Source organism: Typopeltis vanoorti, chromosome 15 (genome assembly GCF_054136105.1).
Source record: "Typopeltis vanoorti isolate ZY-2024b chromosome 15, IOZ_Tvanoo_1.0, whole genome shotgun sequence".
Taxonomy (NCBI): Eukaryota; Metazoa; Arthropoda; class Arachnida; order Uropygi; family Thelyphonidae; genus Typopeltis; species Typopeltis vanoorti.
In genome coordinates this window covers 56,418,133-56,440,199 of record NC_143563.1, presented here as the reverse complement: position 1 = coordinate 56,440,199, position 22,067 = coordinate 56,418,133, and the positions used below count along the sequence as shown (strand labels likewise).

The 22,067-nt window shown below is 35.4% G+C and overlaps 1 protein-coding gene across 1 annotated transcript in view; it reads right to left on the bottom strand.

Moving 5' to 3' along the window:
• LOC150098777 (protein OS-9-like) overlaps positions 1–22,067 on the bottom strand; it is a 210,522-nt gene that overhangs the window by 164,791 nt on the left and 23,664 nt on the right. The window contains exon 2 of the mRNA XM_090405721.1: positions 3,406–3,582. Within this exon, the coding sequence (XP_090261847.1) occupies positions 3,406–3,582 (177 nt within the window). The remainder of the gene's footprint in view (positions 1–3,405; positions 3,583–22,067) is intronic.

The following is a 22,067-nucleotide window of genomic DNA, read 5'->3' as shown; positions in this document are numbered from 1 at the left end:
CATGGAACATCTTGTGGAGTGATGAGGTACATTTTTTTTTTTATCTGAACAGTAGTGTTAACTCACACAAATGCCACATATGGGCTGCGAATAACCCTCGTGTTTTCCCACAGACCCTTTACACTCACCAGAAGTCAGTGTGCTGTGATTTCACTGTATCATTTATTATTGATTCATACTTTTTTTTTTTGAAGAACTTCGCCCAACAGGACCAGTGACTTGTACTGTCTCTGTTAATAGGTATCGAAAGATGCTACACAACTTTGTTGTTCTGCAACTGCAGCAGCAAAGATGCCTTGATGCATCTCACATTGGAATGCTGGTACAGTGAATGTTACAAAAACACTTCACAGAACACAGTGATTAGTTGTGCATTTCCCACAGCATTGGCCACCTCATTCATCTGATCTCAAACCCTGTGACTTTTGGTTGTAGGGTCATCTGAAATGTGTGGTGTATGAAGGACATGTTCTTGATTTAACAACCTTGAAAGACAAAATAACAGCATGTGAGGCAAATCAATGTAGATCAGTTGTGTTCTGCTGAAGAAAATGTCATTCACAGAATGCAATTCTTAGAACATCTGAAAGGAGGACAAATTGAACCACATCTGTAAGTTATACGAACACAAAAATTGATTTCTTGTCTCTCCCATTACTATTTACCATATTTTTTGCCTTATAAGACACTTTTTTTTTGTACCTAAAATTTATCTGAAAATTAGGATGCGTCTTGTAAATTGGTGCATCTTATACACCAATCAGTTTTTTATGTATCCGCGGTTAGGTGCATCATTGTTTGTCGGATGCGCAATTGGTTTAAATAGTTACACGGTTGTTAACAGCCATGCATTTAAGCTGGTAATCAATACATTATATTAAATTTTTTTTTTTATAACCCATGGATTCTACAAAGCACAGACATAGCTATACAACTGCATTTAAGCATAGTATGATTAAGTATGCAAAAAAGAATGGCAATAGAGCAGCACTTGGGTCCTCTGCCTACAGAAAAAATTGTATGAACTTTGAGGAAACAAGAGCAGCAATTAATAGAAGCAAATTCTAAAAAACACAATCTCCACAGAAAACTAGCAAAATGACCAGAAATTGAAATGAATTAAAAACTTGGATAATGGATCAAAGAAGATAGGGTTGCTACGTATCTACAAAAACAGAAAGAAATATCATTGATTTTACAGGTCACCATCATGATGCTTTAGATTTATGAAGAGAAGGTCACCATCATGATGCTTTAGATTTATGAAGAGAAATGATATATGATTGCAAATGAAACTAAAAAATGCCACACAAATTCTGGCATTTTTCAGTTTCAAATTATCGATTTCACAGATCACTAATATGGATGAAGTGCCTCTGACTTTTGATGTGCCCCCCAAACAAGATTTGACTCCAAAAGTAAAAAAAAAAAAAGTGTTAAAACTTCTGGTCATGAAAAAAACCCACTATACTGTTGTTTTGTCATGCTGTGCAGATGGAACAAAATTGCCACCTTTTTATAATTTTTAAAAGAAAAATAATGCCCAAAGAAAAACTTCCCAAAACAGTTTACATTCATATTCATCCAAAAGGATGGATGGATGGATGAGGAAGGGATGGAGTTATGGATAAAAAAGGGGTGGTCCAGACATCCTGGTAATTTACATCAGAAACCTGCTTTGTTAGTAGGGAATCAGTTGTTTAGATGCCATAAAATGAAGCTGTTAAGAATGAACTTCACAAAATGAACTCAAAAATAGCTGTAATCTCAGGAGGACTCATCTCTGCACTTCAACCTTTAGATATATCAATTAAACAAACCATTTCAAGAATTTATGAGGGAAAAATGGGTCAATTGGATGCAATTTCCAAATTTTGAGGAAACATCTACTAGTAGGAGAGGAAAGAAGGCCACAATTTCACCCATGTGCAAATGGGTCAAGAGTTCATGGAATGAAGTGAAACCTGAAATTATAAAATCTTTTCAAAAGTGTGGCATTAGTAATTCTCATGATGGTACGGAGGAATGACTTATTATTTCAAGATAGAAACGACTCGGTTTCTGATGAAGAATCAAGTTCAGAAAATTTTGAGAGAAGATGAATAAAGGTTTGAAAAGATTAATGAAATTTTTTAAAAAATATTGTTTATAATATGTTATAATAAGTTAAATTTTTTAATGATTTGATTTTTTAATAAGAGTTTTTTGAAAATTTAATCCAATAAACAGATAATATATATATTAAAATTTAAAATAAAAAAAGATAATATTTACATGAAAAATCTGATGCACAATTCATGTGTTTTATACTGCAAAGAATTCCCCCCCCATAAATTCAACATGAAAAATATGATGTGTCCAATACAAATAGTGCATCATAAAATGCAAAAAATATGGTAATTAATCCCAAACCATGTACTCAAAGTGCCAAATGTCCCCTGGTGTCAGAATTTTGTACTATTTTTTATCATCTGTAAATAAAACCCCATGTTCCAGAGTGTATTTACGCCAGGTTTTGAATTTCATCCAATACATTTTTCTCTGCAGGGTTCTCTGCACAATTCTACTTTAATTATGGCCATCCTCTGTGTGTGTGTGTGTGTGTGTGTGTGTGAGTGTGTGTGTGTGTGTGAGATAATCCCCATGACAAGAAAGACAGTCTTATAACCAATCACATTAATACAATGGGCAGATTGCAGATAAAATAATCAAGTAATTCTACTTAACCAACATAATAATATAAGCATAGTAATTTTTAAGGTCACTTCAGGCAGTATACAACAATAAGATCTGAATAAACAGCCTGTAGGTTGGAAAAAAGAAGATAGTATCCTGAGCAAATCCAACATGCAAACAATAATAAAATTGATATTCATGAAATAACTATTATTTCATAATTATTTAATAATATTTACATTATAATTTTAATTTAAAAAAAAAATTAATACTCAAATTCAGGGCTCCCCAAATGTATTCTGCCTCCATCTGAGTTCTCTGTTAACTGCTCGTCCAATTTTTTATTTATTTATTTTATTTTTAGTTATTTTTTTCATGGCTAATGAATCTGGTTAGTTTAGCATGATTTCTTATGAAGAGAGTCAGTGAGAAGTTTTATTGTGCAAGAAACACCATGGCCAAAAAAAGTGATAGAATACAGGTTTTATAGTGAGTTATGTTTCTGTTTGTGCAAGGTTGCAGTATAATATGTTCCGTTAATCAGCGAGTAATTCAAATGAAAACTAGCAGCATTAACATTTGCCAAGAAATATTATTTAAGCTGTATATTATGAATAAGATATAGATAAATGCCAATATAGAACACTGATGAAATGATCAGCACATTTCTAATGGATCAACACTGATTTACAATGACAATCTACATAAGATTTTTGAAAAACATCTCACCTTTAATAAACAAGGGGCACTATTTAAAGGTTTTAATATATCTTTAATGTCTATTACATCTTCAGACGAACTGTCTTTAGATTCTGTTGATGGCTGGTCACTTTCAAGTTGAGGCAATTTACATTCGTACTGTTGTCCATATTTTGAGATCATATATATCACCGGAGAAGTTTTTTCCTAATAACAATGGTTAATAAGATCAAAATTAATATTTCAAAATATCATTCCTTAATAAATTAAATTTACCAAAAATTACCTGCTGTGTTACAGTTATGTAAGTAAACTGAACACACTATTAGAGGTGAATGAATTCAAAGGAAACAATTTTTGTAATTCAATACAGGTTGTTACATTGATTATTCAAAAAAAAAAATACTATGAACAATTGATTGTAATTATTATTATTCCTGATACCTCCAAGGAGTCTGAAGACTCATTGCGGGAGGCACCTACAACTGTCTCAACCACTACACCGAACCGATACTGCGAATCATCTCCATCAACACCATCTATCGCCCACCTCCACCATCACTACAACTAGTATTTTTTGTCTGAAAATTGCGTGTGTTCTGAAGGGCCAATTTGTCTGTATGTGGGATGAAAAGCCCGAGTTTCCGGGAGAATAAACGCTGCTACCTCCGTATGAGATCGGCTAACTCACCTTCGATTGAAATCGTCCAGATAAAGATTCCTCCCGTCGCAACAAGAATTGAACTTAGGCCTATTCCAGTTGAAGGGTGCAATGTACCGCCGTTCTTCCAATTGTGCTACGGAGGCAATTACTCCCAAAACTTTGAGGGAGGAATGCAGTTGTAGCAGATGAGATTTAGATGCGAGTGCAAAATCTTGGCTAGATTCCAAAGAACTCTGGTTAGTGTTAGTGGCACAATAAGCCAAGTCAGACATCAGATTCCAATAATCTCATATAGTTCTGACATTCTTGGATTCTAATCTCTGAGGAACAGCCTGCATGTCCAAAATAACAGGAACAAGATACTTGAGGGGGTAGTAATTTATCCTCGTTGGATGGTAGAAAAGACAGTTTTTGAAATGGTTTGAAGGTGATGCACAGATTAACACATTCAGTGACATTCATTTATGACAGAATGTCCCCAGGCCATTCAGAATTACCTTGCGGCAGTGTCTACACATCCACACGATTCAAGTAGCTTGGCCAAACTGAATTATGCAGCAGAGAAACACGAGTCTTACAATGCTCAGAAGCGGTAGTAGTGCATATGCAAATAGCAAATACCAGTTTGATGCTCTAAAGCAGTGTTTCTCAAATTTCAGATATCCGCGTACCCCCCTTTTAAATTTTCATTATTACCAAGTACCCCCTTACCAAAATATTAATAAATAAATAAAGTATATTTCATTGTAAATGTCTATTTTATTTGAATTTATACAATATATTAATGTAAACAAAAAATATGATTTATTTTTAATAAAACAAAATTTGGAATCAGTTCCTCTTCATTTCTCGTCCATGAAAATCCACATTTCAAGTAATTCATATCATACTTATGAAGATTTTTCATCTTCTTCCTAGTTGGTCCTCTAGAGATGTCAGATGACACACCCTTATCAATTTTATTTGATCCAGATGCAATATCAACATTTTCTTGTTGCTTACAGTTGCATGTATTTGCTATATTGTTCTCTTTTGTGTGTTTTATAAATCCAGTATTTTACCAATGATCCATACTTAAGAATTTGAAAGCTAAAAAATTACCGTATTTACTCGAATATAACTCACACTTTTTTTTCCAAAAATTAAAGCTAAAAATCGTGGTGCGAGACATATGCAAGGATTTTCGGAAACTAAAGTTTTCAGGAAAAAAACTGAAAATGGTGTAACTTACCAAGAAGCTCCTATTTGCTATCACTACTTTTGGCATTGAGAACAGTTTCCTTGTGTGCATCGTCAAAGTCATCTACTCAAATAGCGTCATCTTCTTTCCATTATTTCAAGCAAAAATTACCAGTAATTTACAAGACTTGAGATACGTAATGAACAATCCTTCATGAATGACCAATGAGAAGTGAAAGCAGGGCACAAAACAGACAGCAATGGTAGGCCAGTAGAGATAGAGCAGCTATGAAGAAGTGCATATGATTGGTGTGGTATTAACAAGAGATCGCACGAACCAAAGACAAAAGCAGGCCAACTGTTGAGTTTAAATGCTAATGCTCTTCAACCGAATTCCATATCTGAAACACATTCACTATATATTTCTTAGTTTTAACATGTTCACGATGGGATGGTGCCAAGCAAAACCATATGCTGTTGCACCGGCGACATATGGTTTTGCTAGAGTCTACACAGCAGTTTCTGTTGGAGGGGAGATCTGATTCATTAGTTAGTGCAGATTTTATCACAAATAGTGCAATCTCTAATTGCACTATTTGTTGAGAAATACATTACACAAACTGCAAATGTCTCTGTACCTTATTCAGTGATACAATGAAACTACTTGTTTTTCTTGTCGATCTTCAGTATAGTGACGCTGTTGGGGAGGGCATGTTGTTTACCAAAGGGAGCGAGTTATTATCGCAGGACGTGAACAGTGTGGCGATAGTAATGCGCAATTTGAATAGGAGAATTCATACATAATATATAATTTACTGAGAAATATATACACTTAAAATAATTCGATTTTTTTTCTTAATAATGATTCCATACGTTAATGATGCATAGCTGAAAATTGCCACATACCCCCCCCCCTCTGAAGATCTTTCGCATATATCCCCTCTGGATATACGCGCACCACACTTTGAGAAACATTGCTCTAAAGCAACAGTGGCATGAATATATTAACTTCATGAAGAAACAAAGGCTATTTGTTTTTGATGTTCTTTTAAAGGTAATAAATGTATTAGTCTTAAGGGAGATTATGTTGAAAAATAAAAATCATTTTGAAATTATAAAATCGTTTTTTCATTGTTAGGCTGAGAACTTTTCAGACCACCTCTACCCTTCTGAAGATCTTTCGCGTATACCCCCCCTCGGGGTATATGCGTACCACACTTTGAGAAACACTGCTCTAAGCCAACAGTGGCATGAATGTATTAACTTCATGAAGAAACAAAGGCTATTTGTTTTTGATGTTCTTTTAAAGGTAATAAATGTATTAGTCTTAAGGGAGATTATGTTGAAAAATAAAAATAATTTTGAAATTATAAAATCGTTTTTTCATTGTTAGGCTGAGAACTTTTCAGACCACCCTCGTAATAACTTTTGCCATCAGCTGGTGACAGTGATCATGCCATATACTGTGCTGGGAAGTAGCTGATTATATGGATGTTCCAATTAGGACAGGCTACATGCTGAACTACAATGCTAGAAATTATAAACTCATGATAATGCTATCATCGGTCTGTTACTGAATGGAAAGGATATCAAGCAAAGCATGGGAAGCGCTTTGAAAAGGTGCTTAAAGAGGGGCAGTATATGAAAGTGCTCCTCTTTAAGCACTTTCAGATACTAGAATTCGAAGAACAAATTGAGTGAGTGAAATAGATTATGCAATCTTATTAAGCAAGAGATCTATAAGACAATGACGTGGAAGGAATATTGCGAGGATAAGAGTGAGAGTATGAAATATACAAAGCATAGGCTAGCAAAGTTATGAGTATCGTACAGAAAACTAAACTGGAGTCTGAAAATAAATTAAATGTACAGACTAAATGCAACTAAAAAGAATTTTCTTGTTATGCTGCAAATGAAAGAAGAAAAAAAATAAACGTGGAGGAATAGTTCTTAATGAATGTGTCAGAAGCTGTGATTGTTCAAATAATTAGTGCTCACTTTGCTAAGATCTATCAACCACATATATGTAATATGGTGAAATAGTGATACCACTATACTGGATGAAGAGACAGAGGCATACGAGAATGAAGTTCAAGAGCTGTTGCATAACCTGGATAAGAATTCGGAAATAGGAATGGAATATCAGCACATATGCTAAAGGCGTGTTCAATCAAATTCACTTGACTCCTGACATATTTGCATAACTTGATCTCAGCTCAGGAAAGCTCCCACAGGAACAGAAAGAATGTGCGTTTGGCTGTAAAAGGGTGGTGCAAAAAACTGATGTGTAACTACTGACCTATCAGTATCTCTGGAGTGTGGAAGATTTTAGAGAAGCTGGTAAGAACTTACATGGCTTTACTAAAGGGAGGTCATGTTTTAGCAATTTGCTGATATTTTATAATAATGTTACAAATGAGTTGGATAAATATAACAGATACCCTATGATACTGTTGGACTTTGCTATAACCGGCATGCCGAAATGAAAACTGATATGTGGAAGTCATTTCTCTCTCTTTACAAGTTCTTGATACTATACACAAATTATATCTCCTGGGTTTAGAAGGGATAAAGAAGTTATGAAAAGAGTGCAAATAAGAGTATCAAAGATGATATTGAATTGTGGAATGTAGATTACAAGGGCAGACTGAGTGTATGAGGCCTGCAGACATTGGTAAGCAATAAAAAATAATGGTGATAGAGTAAGTCTATAAAATTTTGAAAGGTATTATAAGGCATCAGTTGATGAAGTTGGGGAGAGGACAATGGGACATATATGGAAGTTAATTTCTGTGTGGTTAAAAAAAGGGTGAGAGATATTTTTCTTTCAATAGAGAAGTGAGTGAGTGGAATGTCTGCTTGTTGAAGTGGTGAATGCATCTAGGGTTAATGAATTTAAGAGAAAATATGACTGTGTGGGTGAACTATGGTCTCTCTTGATGAGTCCTTGACTCCCTGGAATCTCAGAAGATAACGATAATAAATATCCAGTTTTTACTTTACTAAAACTAAAAGCTATAGGAAAGAATTGTAACATTATGCACAAGACATATAGCAACATCCCACTTAATGCCTGCCCCATTTAGTGCAGTTTCATTACAGCACTAATTCGTAGTAATTTCTGAAAGAAGCTATTACTGCATCATCATTAACATTTCATCATTGTGTGGTTCGTGGGGAATACATATATGCAATCAGCCTGCTGTGTACATTGTTTGGCAGATGTAGACTAGAGCAACTACCAACATTTGTTAATAGAACCAATGAATCAAAGAGCAACCCTGAAACTTCCTCGATGACAAAAGTCCAGTCCATCTAAAATACAGTATAACCAATGAGCTTCATATATAAAAATAAAATACTTAATAATAGTTCATTATTGTTCTGCTGTATTTTTATTTTATTGTATATGTGAACACTGATTTACCTTTTTATATTGGTATACTTTTATTAGAAAGCAGCAGATGCTTAAAGCTCAAATGTTTCCTTCAACAGCAAGTAGGAATTATGGGCTATTAATGTCAGCTGTATATTATGAGTTACATATTATATCTTAGGAAGAGAAAGATATCAATAAAAAAAATTTCTATAAAAATATTTTCTGGTATGTACTTCAAGGAGAACACAAATTAGTATGATAGCTCAACACAATGAAGAATGCATTATTCATTTTGATAAACTATGGAGACTACTACTACCCTGTTGAGAATAATTACTTGAATTTTCCACACATTTTGACCTTTATTATCTGTAATATATACATGTATACAGAGACAAGCTACATTACAACTGAAACAGTATGCCAAAGTGACAATGATCTGATCCACTGTTATTCTACTGGACTGACCTCTAGTGAGAAAAAAAACACACACAAAAAGCCCTATTTTTTTATAACATGGTCAGAGAACAAATTCATATTATCTTTTAATACAGCAATAGTGGTGGCCTAATCAATAATTTAACATAAGTGTTTGTTATATTAAGACTAAGATTCTAAATTACATCCTAATTATAATTTATAATGAACTCTTAGAACAAAAGGTTATGTGGGTAGAATATGTGCCATCCATATTCCATATTGGTATTTTTAGGCTAAATTATTGTTAAGATTAAGGTGGTTGATTAGAATTTCACAAGCCTCCTTAAATTTGCATCCATCCCACATTTTGGTATGATGTAATAAACAGGGACTAATCATTCTGTGTATTCATGGCATGATCAGAAAGGCCAGATTTACCACAGTTATTAAATTTAATGTGTCATTTATGTTCTTTTTTCAGATAGGAATTGTGCTTCCATTTTCATCTCTATAAGGCAAGTTACAGGTGATTGAATAGGGTATACTCTTGGGTGGGCCGGGGGGCCTTGGAGCAGTTCAATAAGATCTTTAATTTTGTAGGAGGTTTAAAGGTGCATTAAGGTTGTATTCCATTTATTTTATCTGATAGTCCTTTATTTGCATGGAATGGCAGTTTAATTGTAATCTACTTTATTTTTTATTATTAGGTGCATTCTTGTGAAGAATTTTGTTGATAGTATTTTTGCTGCAGCCATTTTTTTAGGAAGGTATTGCTGATGATTTTTAATTCATGCTGAAGTGCCTGTTCATTGGAGCAAATCTTTAAAGTTTTTTTAGTGTGTTAATAACATCTAGTTTTTGTGTTGGTAAGAGTTTATGAGCATATATTGGCCAGTATGTAGACTTACGATAAACAGTGAAAGAAAGATTGTGGAAGGAAGATGCGTGAAAACTGTATCTAGAAATGGAAGTGTTCTGACTTTCCATTTCATCTGTGGATTGTGTTGTTTGTTCAGCTGGCTGAGGAAAGTAATGTCTGGCAACCGTGGGACCAGATAACAAAAACATCATTAATATACCTAAGTCAGACTGGGTTTAAAAGTAAAGGAATCCATAGCATGTTGCTCAAAAGCTTCCATATAAAGTTAGCAACTGGAAGAGGATAAAAGTAAGCTCATGTCTGTGCCTTCTTTCTGCAAGTAAAAAGTAATTTGCCATGCAAAATAACCAAAACATAGTACATTGGCAAAGAATGCCATAATATCAGGTGTGAATTTATCAAGTAAAAGAATTATCTCAATGATTGCAACATTCGTGAAAAGGGCAGATACATCAAAAACTGACTAATAAATCACTTTTTTCCCCCAGTGTGATGTCTAATTTTGTTTAAAGTGTGCATTTTTTTATATAGGAGGAGGAATGACCTACCAACTCAAATATCAAAGCTAGTTTTTTGACTAAGATAACTGGGGGCTGTCAATACTAACTACTGGGCAAAATAGTATGTTCTGCTTATGAATCTTAGGCAACTCGTAAATTCTTCGTGAATGAGCATAGTGTGGAAGTAGATTTTAACTGTGTTTGCAGACCAGGAAGTGATCAATTTAAGTAGTTCTGTTTTCTTTTTAATCTGATTAGTTCGGTTATATTTGAGAAGTTGATAGGTGCCATTGTCTGAGACTGATTCATTTTTTTGAAGGTAATTTATTATTATTATTATTATTATTATTAAAACAAGACCTCAAGGAGTCAAAGACTCATCTAGGAGGTCCTTTTATCTCACACACATCTCATCATACAGGGTCTTAAACACATTCAAACTCCTTGCAGACACCATACTCTCAGGTAAGGCATTCCAATCATTCACAACTCTGCACGAAAAAAACCTGCCTCTCACTCCCCTACTCACACCCTCTTTATACAGTTTCCAGGTATGACCTCTGGTTCTCCCGTGATCTCCCACTATTCTCTGTAGAACTTCTCCACCATTGATCCTATAACAACCCCTTACCAACTTGTAGGTCTCTATCATATCTCCCCTCTTCCTTCTCTCCACTAGACTCTGCAAATTACATCTTTTCAATCTTTCCTCATACTCGACATTCCAGAGGTCAGAAACTACCTTAGTCAGTCGCCTTTGCACCCTTTCCAACATCTCTTCATCCTTCTGAAAACCAGGTGACCAAATCTGGGCACAATAGTCCATGTGTGGCCTAATCAAAGCCTTATACAATGGAACAAGAATCTCCCTACTTCTACACGTCAGTGTCTTCCTCATCATTCCCAGAAGTCTTTGTGTTGTTTTCACAATTTTGGTGATGTGTCCCCTAAATTTTAGATCCTTATCCACTATCACTCCCAGATCTCTTATTTCCTCTACTTCCAACAATATATTCTCACCAAGCATAAATTCTGCATCCCATCTTTGTTTTCCAAATTTTAAAACCTTACATTTTGCAACATTGAACTCGCATCCCCATTTGCTTGCCCAATCACTCAATTTATTCAAGTCTTCTTGCAAGGCCACAACATCTTCACTACTCTTTATGGTTCGTCCCAACTTTGCATCATCTGCAAACAACTGAATATCTCCATCCAAATCTTCGCCAATATCATTAATATACAAGTTAAATAGTAATGGCCCTAAAACAGATCCCTGAGGCACTCCACTAGTGACTTTCCTTTTCCTGGATATTGCACCCCCATACACAACTTGTTGATACCTATCAGATAGCCAGCCTCCAATCCAATGCACTAATCTAATATCCAACCCCATCTGCTCTAGTTTGACTGTCAACTTATCATGAGGTACTCTATCAAAAGCTTTTGCAAAATCCAAGTATATTACTGTGTATCCTTCTCCTCTGTCCAAGGAAGCAGTCACTTTATTGTAATAAGTAAGTAGATTACTAAAACACGACCTCCCTTTAGCAAATCCATGCTGTCCATCAAAGATTATACCATTGTTGTCAACCCAACTCTGGATCCTAGTTCTCACAAGCTTCTCCAACAACTTAACCACAACACCTGACACACAGATAGGCCTATAGTTTGATGCTTGAGTACGATCACCTCCTTTATGAAGTGGCACAATCTTGCCCTCCTTCCACTCTTTAGGGACTTGACCAAGTGCAAGACTCGTATTAAAAAAATATGTCAAGGCAGGTGTCAACACTCTGGCACATTCCTTCAGAATACGCGGTGATATATTATCAAGTCCCACAGCCTTATTTACATCTAGTTTACTCAACTACCCAAACACCTCTTGCTCACTTACAGTCAGTCTCTCCTCCCCATCATCAACTGCTCTTAATCTCTCCATGAAGTCACATTCACAAGATTGAAAGATCTTTATGAACTGCTCATTAAGTATCTCCACCACACATTCTGCAACAGCTGTCTTTATACCATTTCCTCCAATCAATGTCATCCTTCCATAATCATTCTTTCTTTTTCTGGCTACATATCGAAAGAACTCCCTAGGATTCTTTTTAGCTTCATTAGCTAACTGCTGTTCATACCTCTCTTTAGCTACTCTCACCAACCAAGTCACTCTCCTTGCCTGGTCTTTGTAGAACTCATGAAATTGGTTACTTCCACTTCTCTTATGCTGCCTCCACAATGCCCTTTTTCTCTGTATTGCATGCCTAATCTCTTTATTCATCCATCTCACACCTAACTTATTTAACCTTCTCACCCGTGGTATACATTTAGACATTGCATCCACTAAATATTTTTTGAAAATCCCCCAAGCTGCATTGATCTCTTTTCCAGCTAACTCCTCATTCCATGCTACACCTGCAAGCTGTCTCCTGAGCTCTTCATAATCACCCCCCCCCCCTTGTAGTTCCACATATACCCTTTTTTCACAGGGGTCCTTGCACTGCTGGCAACCACCCAAGTAATCACCTCATGGTCACTTTCACCAATTGGTGGATGATTTGATACCTCATTGATAATTACATCCTCCGATGAGATGACCAAATCCAAGACCCTTAATCCTCTTGTGCCCTCTGTTACATACTGTCTGAGGTAGTTATCCCTCAAAAACTCAAGAAACTCATTTTCTTTACTTCCAGTTGCTATCTCTTCATTCCAGTCTATATTGCCATAATTAAAATCACCCATAATGATCACCCTTTTCTTATTTGCTTGGCTTATTTGACTATACATTTCACTATCACCACCATCCACATTACCAGGTCTATAACAACATCCCACCAAGTATTTGATTCTATTCACCTCTATCTCACACCATACTGCCTCAAAACCACTGGCCCCATTTCCCTCTTGCATCTCTACCTTGTATGGACATAACTCTTTCTCTATCATCAATAGCACTCCCCCTCCCTTTTTACCCCTTCTATCCTCACAAAACACATCATACCTTTCCATCTCTATTCCTGTCAGGATGTCATCCTCATCTAACCATGTCTCACTTATTCCGACAATCTCTGGGTGCACAGACGCAATTAGTGCAACCATTTCATCTGCCTTGTTTCTTATACTTCTAGCATTGGTATACAAACACAACAACTCATTTCTGGATCTACAGCTAGTTCCACTGATACCACTCACCCGATGTGATACTTTCCTGCCTACACATTCTCTCACCTCCTCTTGGAGCATCCACCTTTCTCACGCTGTGTATCCCTGTCCACCCTGAGCCTCGCCGTTTCCCTGCTCCTCTTGCACACCCATTCTCTCATTTTCTATACTCATACCACTCACTTCCACATTCATTTCCACTCCTTCAATCTCTCCTGTCTTACTCTCCTGCTCTTCCACATCACTCCCCTCTCGATCTGATTCATTCTCTCTATTCACTTCTCTACCTTCCAGCAGCAGTCTCTCCAAGCGACTCACACCATAACCACTCAAATGCAGTCCATCGCTCCCATACAGCTCACTTCGTCCCTCAAACTCATTCCACACATTAACAAACTGTACTCCCATCTCCTCACACATTTCAGCCAGAATATCATTCATAATCCTTGCTCTCCGCCTCATTTCACCACAATCATACCTAGGCAACACACTGACCACCCTTCCTGTCACACTATTCTCCTTTATCTTTCCAAGCAGTCTCCTGACATTCATTTTGACATGCTCTTTGTTCTCTCTCAAATCATTCATACCAATTAATACAATTAACTCTTTTGCTCGTTCCCGCCTCATATTCAATGCCTCAATCACTCTACTCATTTTACCGCCTGGAAAACATACCTTGTGCATTTTATCCTCTAGCACACCTTTAATTTGTTTGGTTTAAATAATGACAGTATCATTATTTAATGATGCCTGAGTAACAATGGTATCCTGAGTTGCTTTTAAAGATTTCACAAATGCTAATCCCATTTGGTGATGTGGTTACTTATTGATTTATTATTTATTAGTATTATTTAAAATGGTAGAGGTTTCTAATCATATTTTATCAGCTATGGTATTGGGAGAAATGCCATACTTCTCTCAATATGGTATGTAAAATCCCATTTGTTAACTGTCCTAGGTGCCACAGCAAAGTTTAGGCCTTCACTTAGTAGCGAGAGTTCATTAATGTTCAGACTGTGGTTGCTCATGTTATCACTTATTTCTGGTTGGTTGATATTATCCTTTCTTGTTTATAGTTGGTTGCACCCATTATCACTGGCTGGTGGTTGGCTGTTTTCAAAGCATTCAATGATGAGAAATTTAAATTTGTCCATTGGCTGTTTCAATATAAGAAATTTGGCTACAAGTTATATTTCATTTGTTTCCAGGGTATGTTTAGCTAAGTTGTCAATAATTTTCTCATGGACATCCCTGATTTTAAGCAAGTGCATTGAATCTACTCTCTGAGTATTGCTTTCTCTATATGGTTATAAATTCTTAGGGCTTTCTCTGAGGTGAATTTCCTTTTTAGTTTGATGCAGTTATGAATAAAGATTACTGTCTCTATATCTTTTTAAAGGAATGTCTGTCTCTACATCTTTTTTTAAAGAATAAGACTGTGGTATCTATATTTATCAAAATAAATGCTGATCACCTTGTAACACTGAAAGAAAGAATGTATTATTTTTATGTAACCTCACATAAGTTTATAACTTGCACACATCTCCCTATTAACAATTGCTTCCAAATCAGATTTATTAGTTACCTCAACACTGTCAGCTCTTATATTTCAGTCTTCTAAAACAGCTAATTGCATCAACTACTTATCATCATGAATTCTTTGTGTCTTTTTCTGACATCCTTATGTCAAACACATGTTGCTGACTATTGTTTTTTCAATATGCTTAAGTGAATAACCACCCTTAAATTAGTTCTACTTACAAAAATTTGTAAGTAGAATCTAATATCTCCATTTTTAATATAGTTCTTAATTTTTAAACACAAAATGAACAGAATGGAATCAATCCCATAGGATTGATACCATCTGTTTAGCACCTAATTTTCTTTAGAACTTTTATATCTGTGGTAGCCATTTTTGATCAGTTGTTTTAACACAGCTGTATCCAAAAATTAAAATAGATATTTGAACTATAAGAACTGCATAAATAAACCACTCTTGTTTATTCTATTATATTACTTCCAAAGGGTCACCATTGAGAATGCAACTGATGTCAAATATCAACTGCATTCTCAGATGTGGGGATGAGTGACACAATCCATCACTAACTCATACATCTCAAACATATCCATTCTCCTATTTACAAGACTCTAAAAACAGCAGTCCCTCAATCTGTCTTCATATCTTTAGTTAACCTAATCTGGACTTTCTCTGCAATATCTTCAGCCCTTGGAAACAAGGCAATAAGATCTGTGCATGCACAGATGTCCCAGCCTGATCAAGGTCTTATAAGAAGGAATTCTTTGCTTTTACATATCAAGGTCCTCATCATCACTGCATAATTCCATTGCGATATTCTCATAATTTTAATAATGTGGCCCCTGAACTTCAAGTGTTTGTCCACTATCACTCCCAGATTTTATGACCTTCAAAATTTACCCATAATTGTATACTTTGCATCCCATCCTTGCCTGCCTTAAGTTAGATGCCTATCATCCAACCAAATTTCAAGACCTTACACTTTGCAACATTAAACTGGTGGTTACATTCACTTGTTCAGATCCTTCTTTAAGCATCTGGCTCTACCCCTAGTTCTTCCCATCTGCAAATTGCTCATATCTCCAGTTAAGTCTGTCTCAATATCATTACATATTCCAGTCCTGATGGAATTCCACCACTGAACCAACATCTGTTCTTTATCATCTAATTCAAAAAGTGACAAGCATCTACCATTCAATGATCAAGCTATTGCTCTCACTTTAGTATTGTCCAAAGTAATGGAGAAGGCCATTAACAATCAATTACTTTGATATCTAGAGAAGTCATCTAATTAATAACTACCAATATGGACTTTGCCAATCAAAATCCACAGCAGACCCCTTGGGTTTTGTCACCCACCTCTGAACATGTACCATGGAAAAGTTTGGAGAAATCTGCACTGTTGCACTTGACATTTCTAAGGCATGCAATAGGGTTTGGCACTGAGAGCTTCTCAGTAAATTGCAATCTTATGGTCTTCCTTTTTCCCTTTGTAACTGGGTTGCCAGTTTTGTCTCTGGTCATTCACTACACATAACAGTGGAAGGTGTTCTCTTTTCAGATTTTCTTGTTAATGCAGGTGTTGCTCAGGGCAATGTTATTCCACAAACCCTCCTACTTGTATAAATGAACTACTCTCACTGATCTCAAACTATATTCACTGTTTTGGTGATGATAGCACTCTCCACTGATCCTACTCATATGAACTAGTCTTTTCTGGTCTTGATTGTTGAGTATTATCAACAGTCAAGAACAGATCTCTTCTTGGACAGACAGTGTTTCCTGGCATAATCACACTTCTGTAGCATCTTAGGATTCAAGAAAACTTGGCATGCTTTTTCACTCGGTACATTACTTCTCTTGTCCAGTTGCTTATATTCTGTACAATCTCAAATCTATCCAATCTTAGAATACAGCTCTCATATTTGGGGTGTAGTACTAGTCTCTAAAAATTCTTGATGCAATTTAGAAAAGAGAGAGAGAGCACTTTGAATGATGACCAGTCTCTCACACACTCAAGCCATAGTCTCATAAATGATCAGTTTCCACATTGTGCAATCTACATACATTTCCAATCACTGTTCAGCAGAACTAGCAACAATTATGTCCCCCCCCCCCGTTTCTATTAAACCTACATGAACATAAGCAGCAGCTGCCCAAAATCCATTTCCATCTGAACTACAGACTCACTGAACCTGTTACTTCTAGTCATCTTTTATTTCATTAACCTCAGTTCTGTGAAAAAGCCTCACCATGAAGTATCTCTCAAGCTAAATTATTCTAGCTTTTCAAGAAGAATATCAACATATTACTTTGTCCTTGATCCAAGCACTCTCCCATACACCCCTCTACATATCAGGTGCAAATATTCTGGGTGTGCTAGGTGTGTGGTGCTCATCCATGGAATATCAATATCACCAGTATTATATTTTTGCATTTATTCTTGTTAAAGACTCTCCTGATTGTTTCCTGGCTTCTCGTGATTCCTAAAATTAAACATAACATATTAATGCTTCAAGAAGAAGACACTTTGACATGTAAACACTGCATCACATTCGAGTTAATAGCTCAGGTGTGCATACACTTTGAGCCCTTTGATCAGACGTGCAGATGGCACAGTGGATCAAATTCTTAACATTAGAATGGCTTTAAACTGCCTAGAAAGTGAGGCAGGGTGAGCTCTGAGCCAACAGCACCTAGATACTGTGATTGGTTATTGTGTCAACCAATCAAATTGAACGTTGTCATTTGTCATAAATTGCTGTTTTTGTTTTCTGAGTTTCATCTGTTTTGTGTGTTTGAAACGTGAACTGACATGGTAGGCAAGTTTTTATATATAATATAGACAAGTTTTTAATATATAATTCCATAAATTTATAACTTTTTTTGCCCATATCCAATGGGAAACAGCATTGATGATCTACTGAATGTCCCATTTTCTGCCAGAAATTCTGCAGATTGTATGACTGTAGTCGAAGGAGGTAAGCCTCGTCCTCCTCCTCTTCCAAATTTACAGAGCAGGTACAAAGATGCAAAAACTGAGAAAATGAGACACTTCTCTATTTCATAATACAGTACAGTAGAATGGTTAACTGGATGTGAAGTGCAGTCAAGACTTTTGTTGGCTTTGTTTATTATTCTCCAGAGAGAAAGGTGTTTGAAATAAGCATAAATATTCCAATCTTAACCATTTAACAGGAGTGCAAAAACATGAGCATTCCAATCACATTTTTAATCATTTTTAAATCTCAAGATATTTGGGAAAACAAAGAATCGACAAACTCTCATTGACAAAGAAAAATTTACATTATTACCTGTCATAATGAACATGTAAAGAAAAATAGAGACATTTAAAAAAGATTAATTGATGCTGTATGCTACTTGGCAAAGAAAGGTGTTTCCTCTGAGAGGTCATGATGAGTCTGAAAATTCAGCTAATTGAGAAAATTATATAAAATTTTTAAATGTGCTCCTTGAGTATGATCCTCTTTTAGACAATCATTTAAAAGATTCGACTGTATTTCAAGGAACTTCTTCCACAGTTCAAAATGATATCATTAGAGCTACATCTGATGTGGTTAAAGATGCTATAAAAAAATTAAATTGCTACTGCTACATTTGTGGCCATTATTCTGGATGAAACTTCTGATGTCATGTCAAAACTGCAGCTATCAACTGTTTTTAAGTTTCAGTAAGGAAATACCATGAGTAGACATATTATTTACTATTATAATAATGTAATTAATTCACGTAAATTATTCTTTATTCATAGAATTTTCGCCTGAGTATCACAGGCATCATCAGTACAGGTACAAAAACTGTAATGGGCAAATACATGAAAGGTTCATCGAATTATAAACGTAAGTGATGACAGAATGTCCCATTTTCTGCTAGAAATTCTGCAGATTGTATGACTGTAGTCGAAGGAGGTAAGCCTCGTCCTCCTCTTCCAAATTTACAGAGGAGGCACAAAGATGCAAAAACTGAGAACATGAGACACTTCTCTATTTCATAATACAGTACAGAAGAATGGTTAATTGGATGTGAACTGCAGTCAAGACTTTTTGTTGGCTTTGTTTATTATTCTCCAGAGAGAAAGGTGTTTGAAATAAGCATGGCTATTCCAACCTTAACCATTTATTGGACATTGCTATGCCCACATTTTTAAAACATGTTCTAAACAGAGTTGAGGAATTTAATATTAAGGACAAGTCAGTCAGCCAAACTTATGACGGTGCCTGTGTCATGAGTGGCCATATTAATGCGTTACACAGGAAAGTGATCGAGGCATATCCTTTATCAATATTTACGCACTGCTATGCCCACATTTTGAATTTAGTTCGGAAGCAAAGCCTCTGGAATATCAAGGAATGTAGATTGTTTTTCCAAACTGTTAGTGCATTGGCAGCATATTTTTCTGAATCACTGAAAAGAGTAAATGATTTGTAAAATTTTGTTGCTAAAAAAATTAACCTCCATCGCACTAAAAAGATGGAAGTTTACTTCCCATTTAACAAGCACAGTAAAACATCACAGAAATCAACTCATTGAATTTTTTGAACACATATACCTGGAGAATTCTGGGGAATGGGATGTGGATGCTGTAATCAAAGCTGATCATTTTTTGCATTTCTTGCAAGATTTTCAAACAATTTTGTTGCTAGAAATATTTTCTGTTCTATTTGGTATACTGATGTCTTGAATAATATACTGCTAACTTCATCCTATGATATGTTGCGCTGTTGTAAAAACGTGCATGACACTATGAAGAAGCTTTAGGAATGACAGGGAACATGGATCTGATGATATTTGGGTTTCTGTGTCAAAGGAAAGGAAAAAGTTGACAAGTTGATCTGAGACAAAAAGGAGTGGAAGAGATGGAAGAAAGATACTCTTCACTTTCAAAACTTGAATTTTTTTAGCTCCTTTGTATGAAAGATATGGTCAATATGTGAAGACATTTCCTGATGGTATTTTAGAAAATTAAAAGATTTTTACAGTCCAGTTTTTGACTAGATTCGCTTGAAAAAATGAACAGTGAAAGAACTCTTTTCTTCTGAAGAATTTGCCAGGTGCATCACTTATTAAAATTTATGCAAGAATATCAACTTCAGGTTGCATTCAAGTAAATCTATAAGTTAACAGAACTTGTCATGTTGATTCCAAATTCTATTGCTAGAGATGAGCATTCTTTTTCGGCTATGAAGAGAATAAATACATGTTATAGAGAAACACAAACACAAGAAAGGTTTGCTGTCCAAGCTTAATCACTATTGAAGACAGTGATGGAACTGAAGGAAAGAACTTCATTTTATGATGTGTTACCACAATTCCTAAGGAAAAACAGGAGATATTGGAATATGTGTATACATAAAGTAAAACGAGTTATTTCAGCCTTTCTTTACTCAATCCAGAAAAATAATTTCCTGAGTGATTACTTTTTCTGATTTCTGTGCGAATTATATGGCTGTATTTAAAAATCATATCAAAATTCAAATGATCTGTGTCTCATTGCAGTATTTGCCACTGATAATCTAACTTCACCACGAAGCGTAAACCCTGTGTTTCTCAGAAAGATGGTGCGCATGAAGCATAGCTATTGTTCATTTGACCTTTAAGCTTTCTTGCTATTATGCTTTATTGCTATTATTTAAAATATTACCACCTGTCACATTTGCACCTGGGTGTCTGCCATTCCTTTATTCCTTGGGGGCTACTAGCTTTCTGCATTTGTATGCTGCTTCCGTGTCGAGTGGATGCATTTTCACAAAGCTTATGTGGCATGTTAGTACAACTTCTGGCGCAGAATTTTATTTCTAAAATTAGCATTGGTTAAGTGTCTGGATGATGTTTACTGCATTTATCACTAAATACAGTAAACAGACATTTTAACATCTGTGTGCTTAAGAACTGAAAATTTGAAAGACAAATATGTTTAGTGCTACAATAAATCTGTTGTTTGCATGCATGCGGCATAGCCTGCAGGAAGGGAGTGTTTTTTCATTAAGTGTGTCATTCGAGTGCTCTCATACACTAATTGTTCCTAAGTACACAGATGTTTACTGTATTTAGCGATAAACAAAGCTAATTGTTTTTCTTGCTTCTGCAGTATATTATCTGTTGAAGCTAGAAAGTGTTTAATCGTATAGGGACATTTTTATTCTAGTCTTTGGAAACAACAGACATAGTTAAAATTTATCTATTCCTGAATAAAAATGAATACTTCTGCATATTATAAGAAGCTGTTGATCTACAACAAAATACTAGCATATGTGAGATATCTATTATTGTGACAGAAGAGCTGCTGGCACTAAAAAAAATAAAATAAAAGAATGTGTAGGATTCCCAAAAGTGTCAATATTTCCAATAATGATCAAATATTATGTATCCTATTACTATGTAAAATGTATACTGAGTCTCAGTAAACAAAAGAAATTTCTTAGAAAATGAAGCGAAATATACATAAACCAGAGAAATACGCATAACAAGCACAACAAATTTTAAAAGATGATCTGCTGCTCAATCAAACCACATGTATTCCTGTCACACCTAAATGAATCACCTGATCAACATTATTGGTTCATTGGATTAGCCTCTCCCTATAGTTTTTAACTGAACTATATACTAAACAGCCACTATATACTAAATATATATATTGGCTGTTTATTATTGGTTAGTTATTTATACTATGCAAACAAATCTCTTTCCTTCTCCTCATAAGTTTTTTTTTTTAATTATTATTATTATTATTATGTAACTCCTACAGGGAGTCCAAAGTCTCATTGAGGGAGAGTGTGCCAACAGCATCAAATGATTGAATCCCTTCCAACTATTAACTGCACTTAAACTTGCTTAACTTTTTGCGTGAGCCATTAATAGTAGAGGCTCTACCAATCGACCAACCTTTACTTATGTCATCATAAATTCACTTATTCCTGTCTAGACTTGGTAGGATCACATGC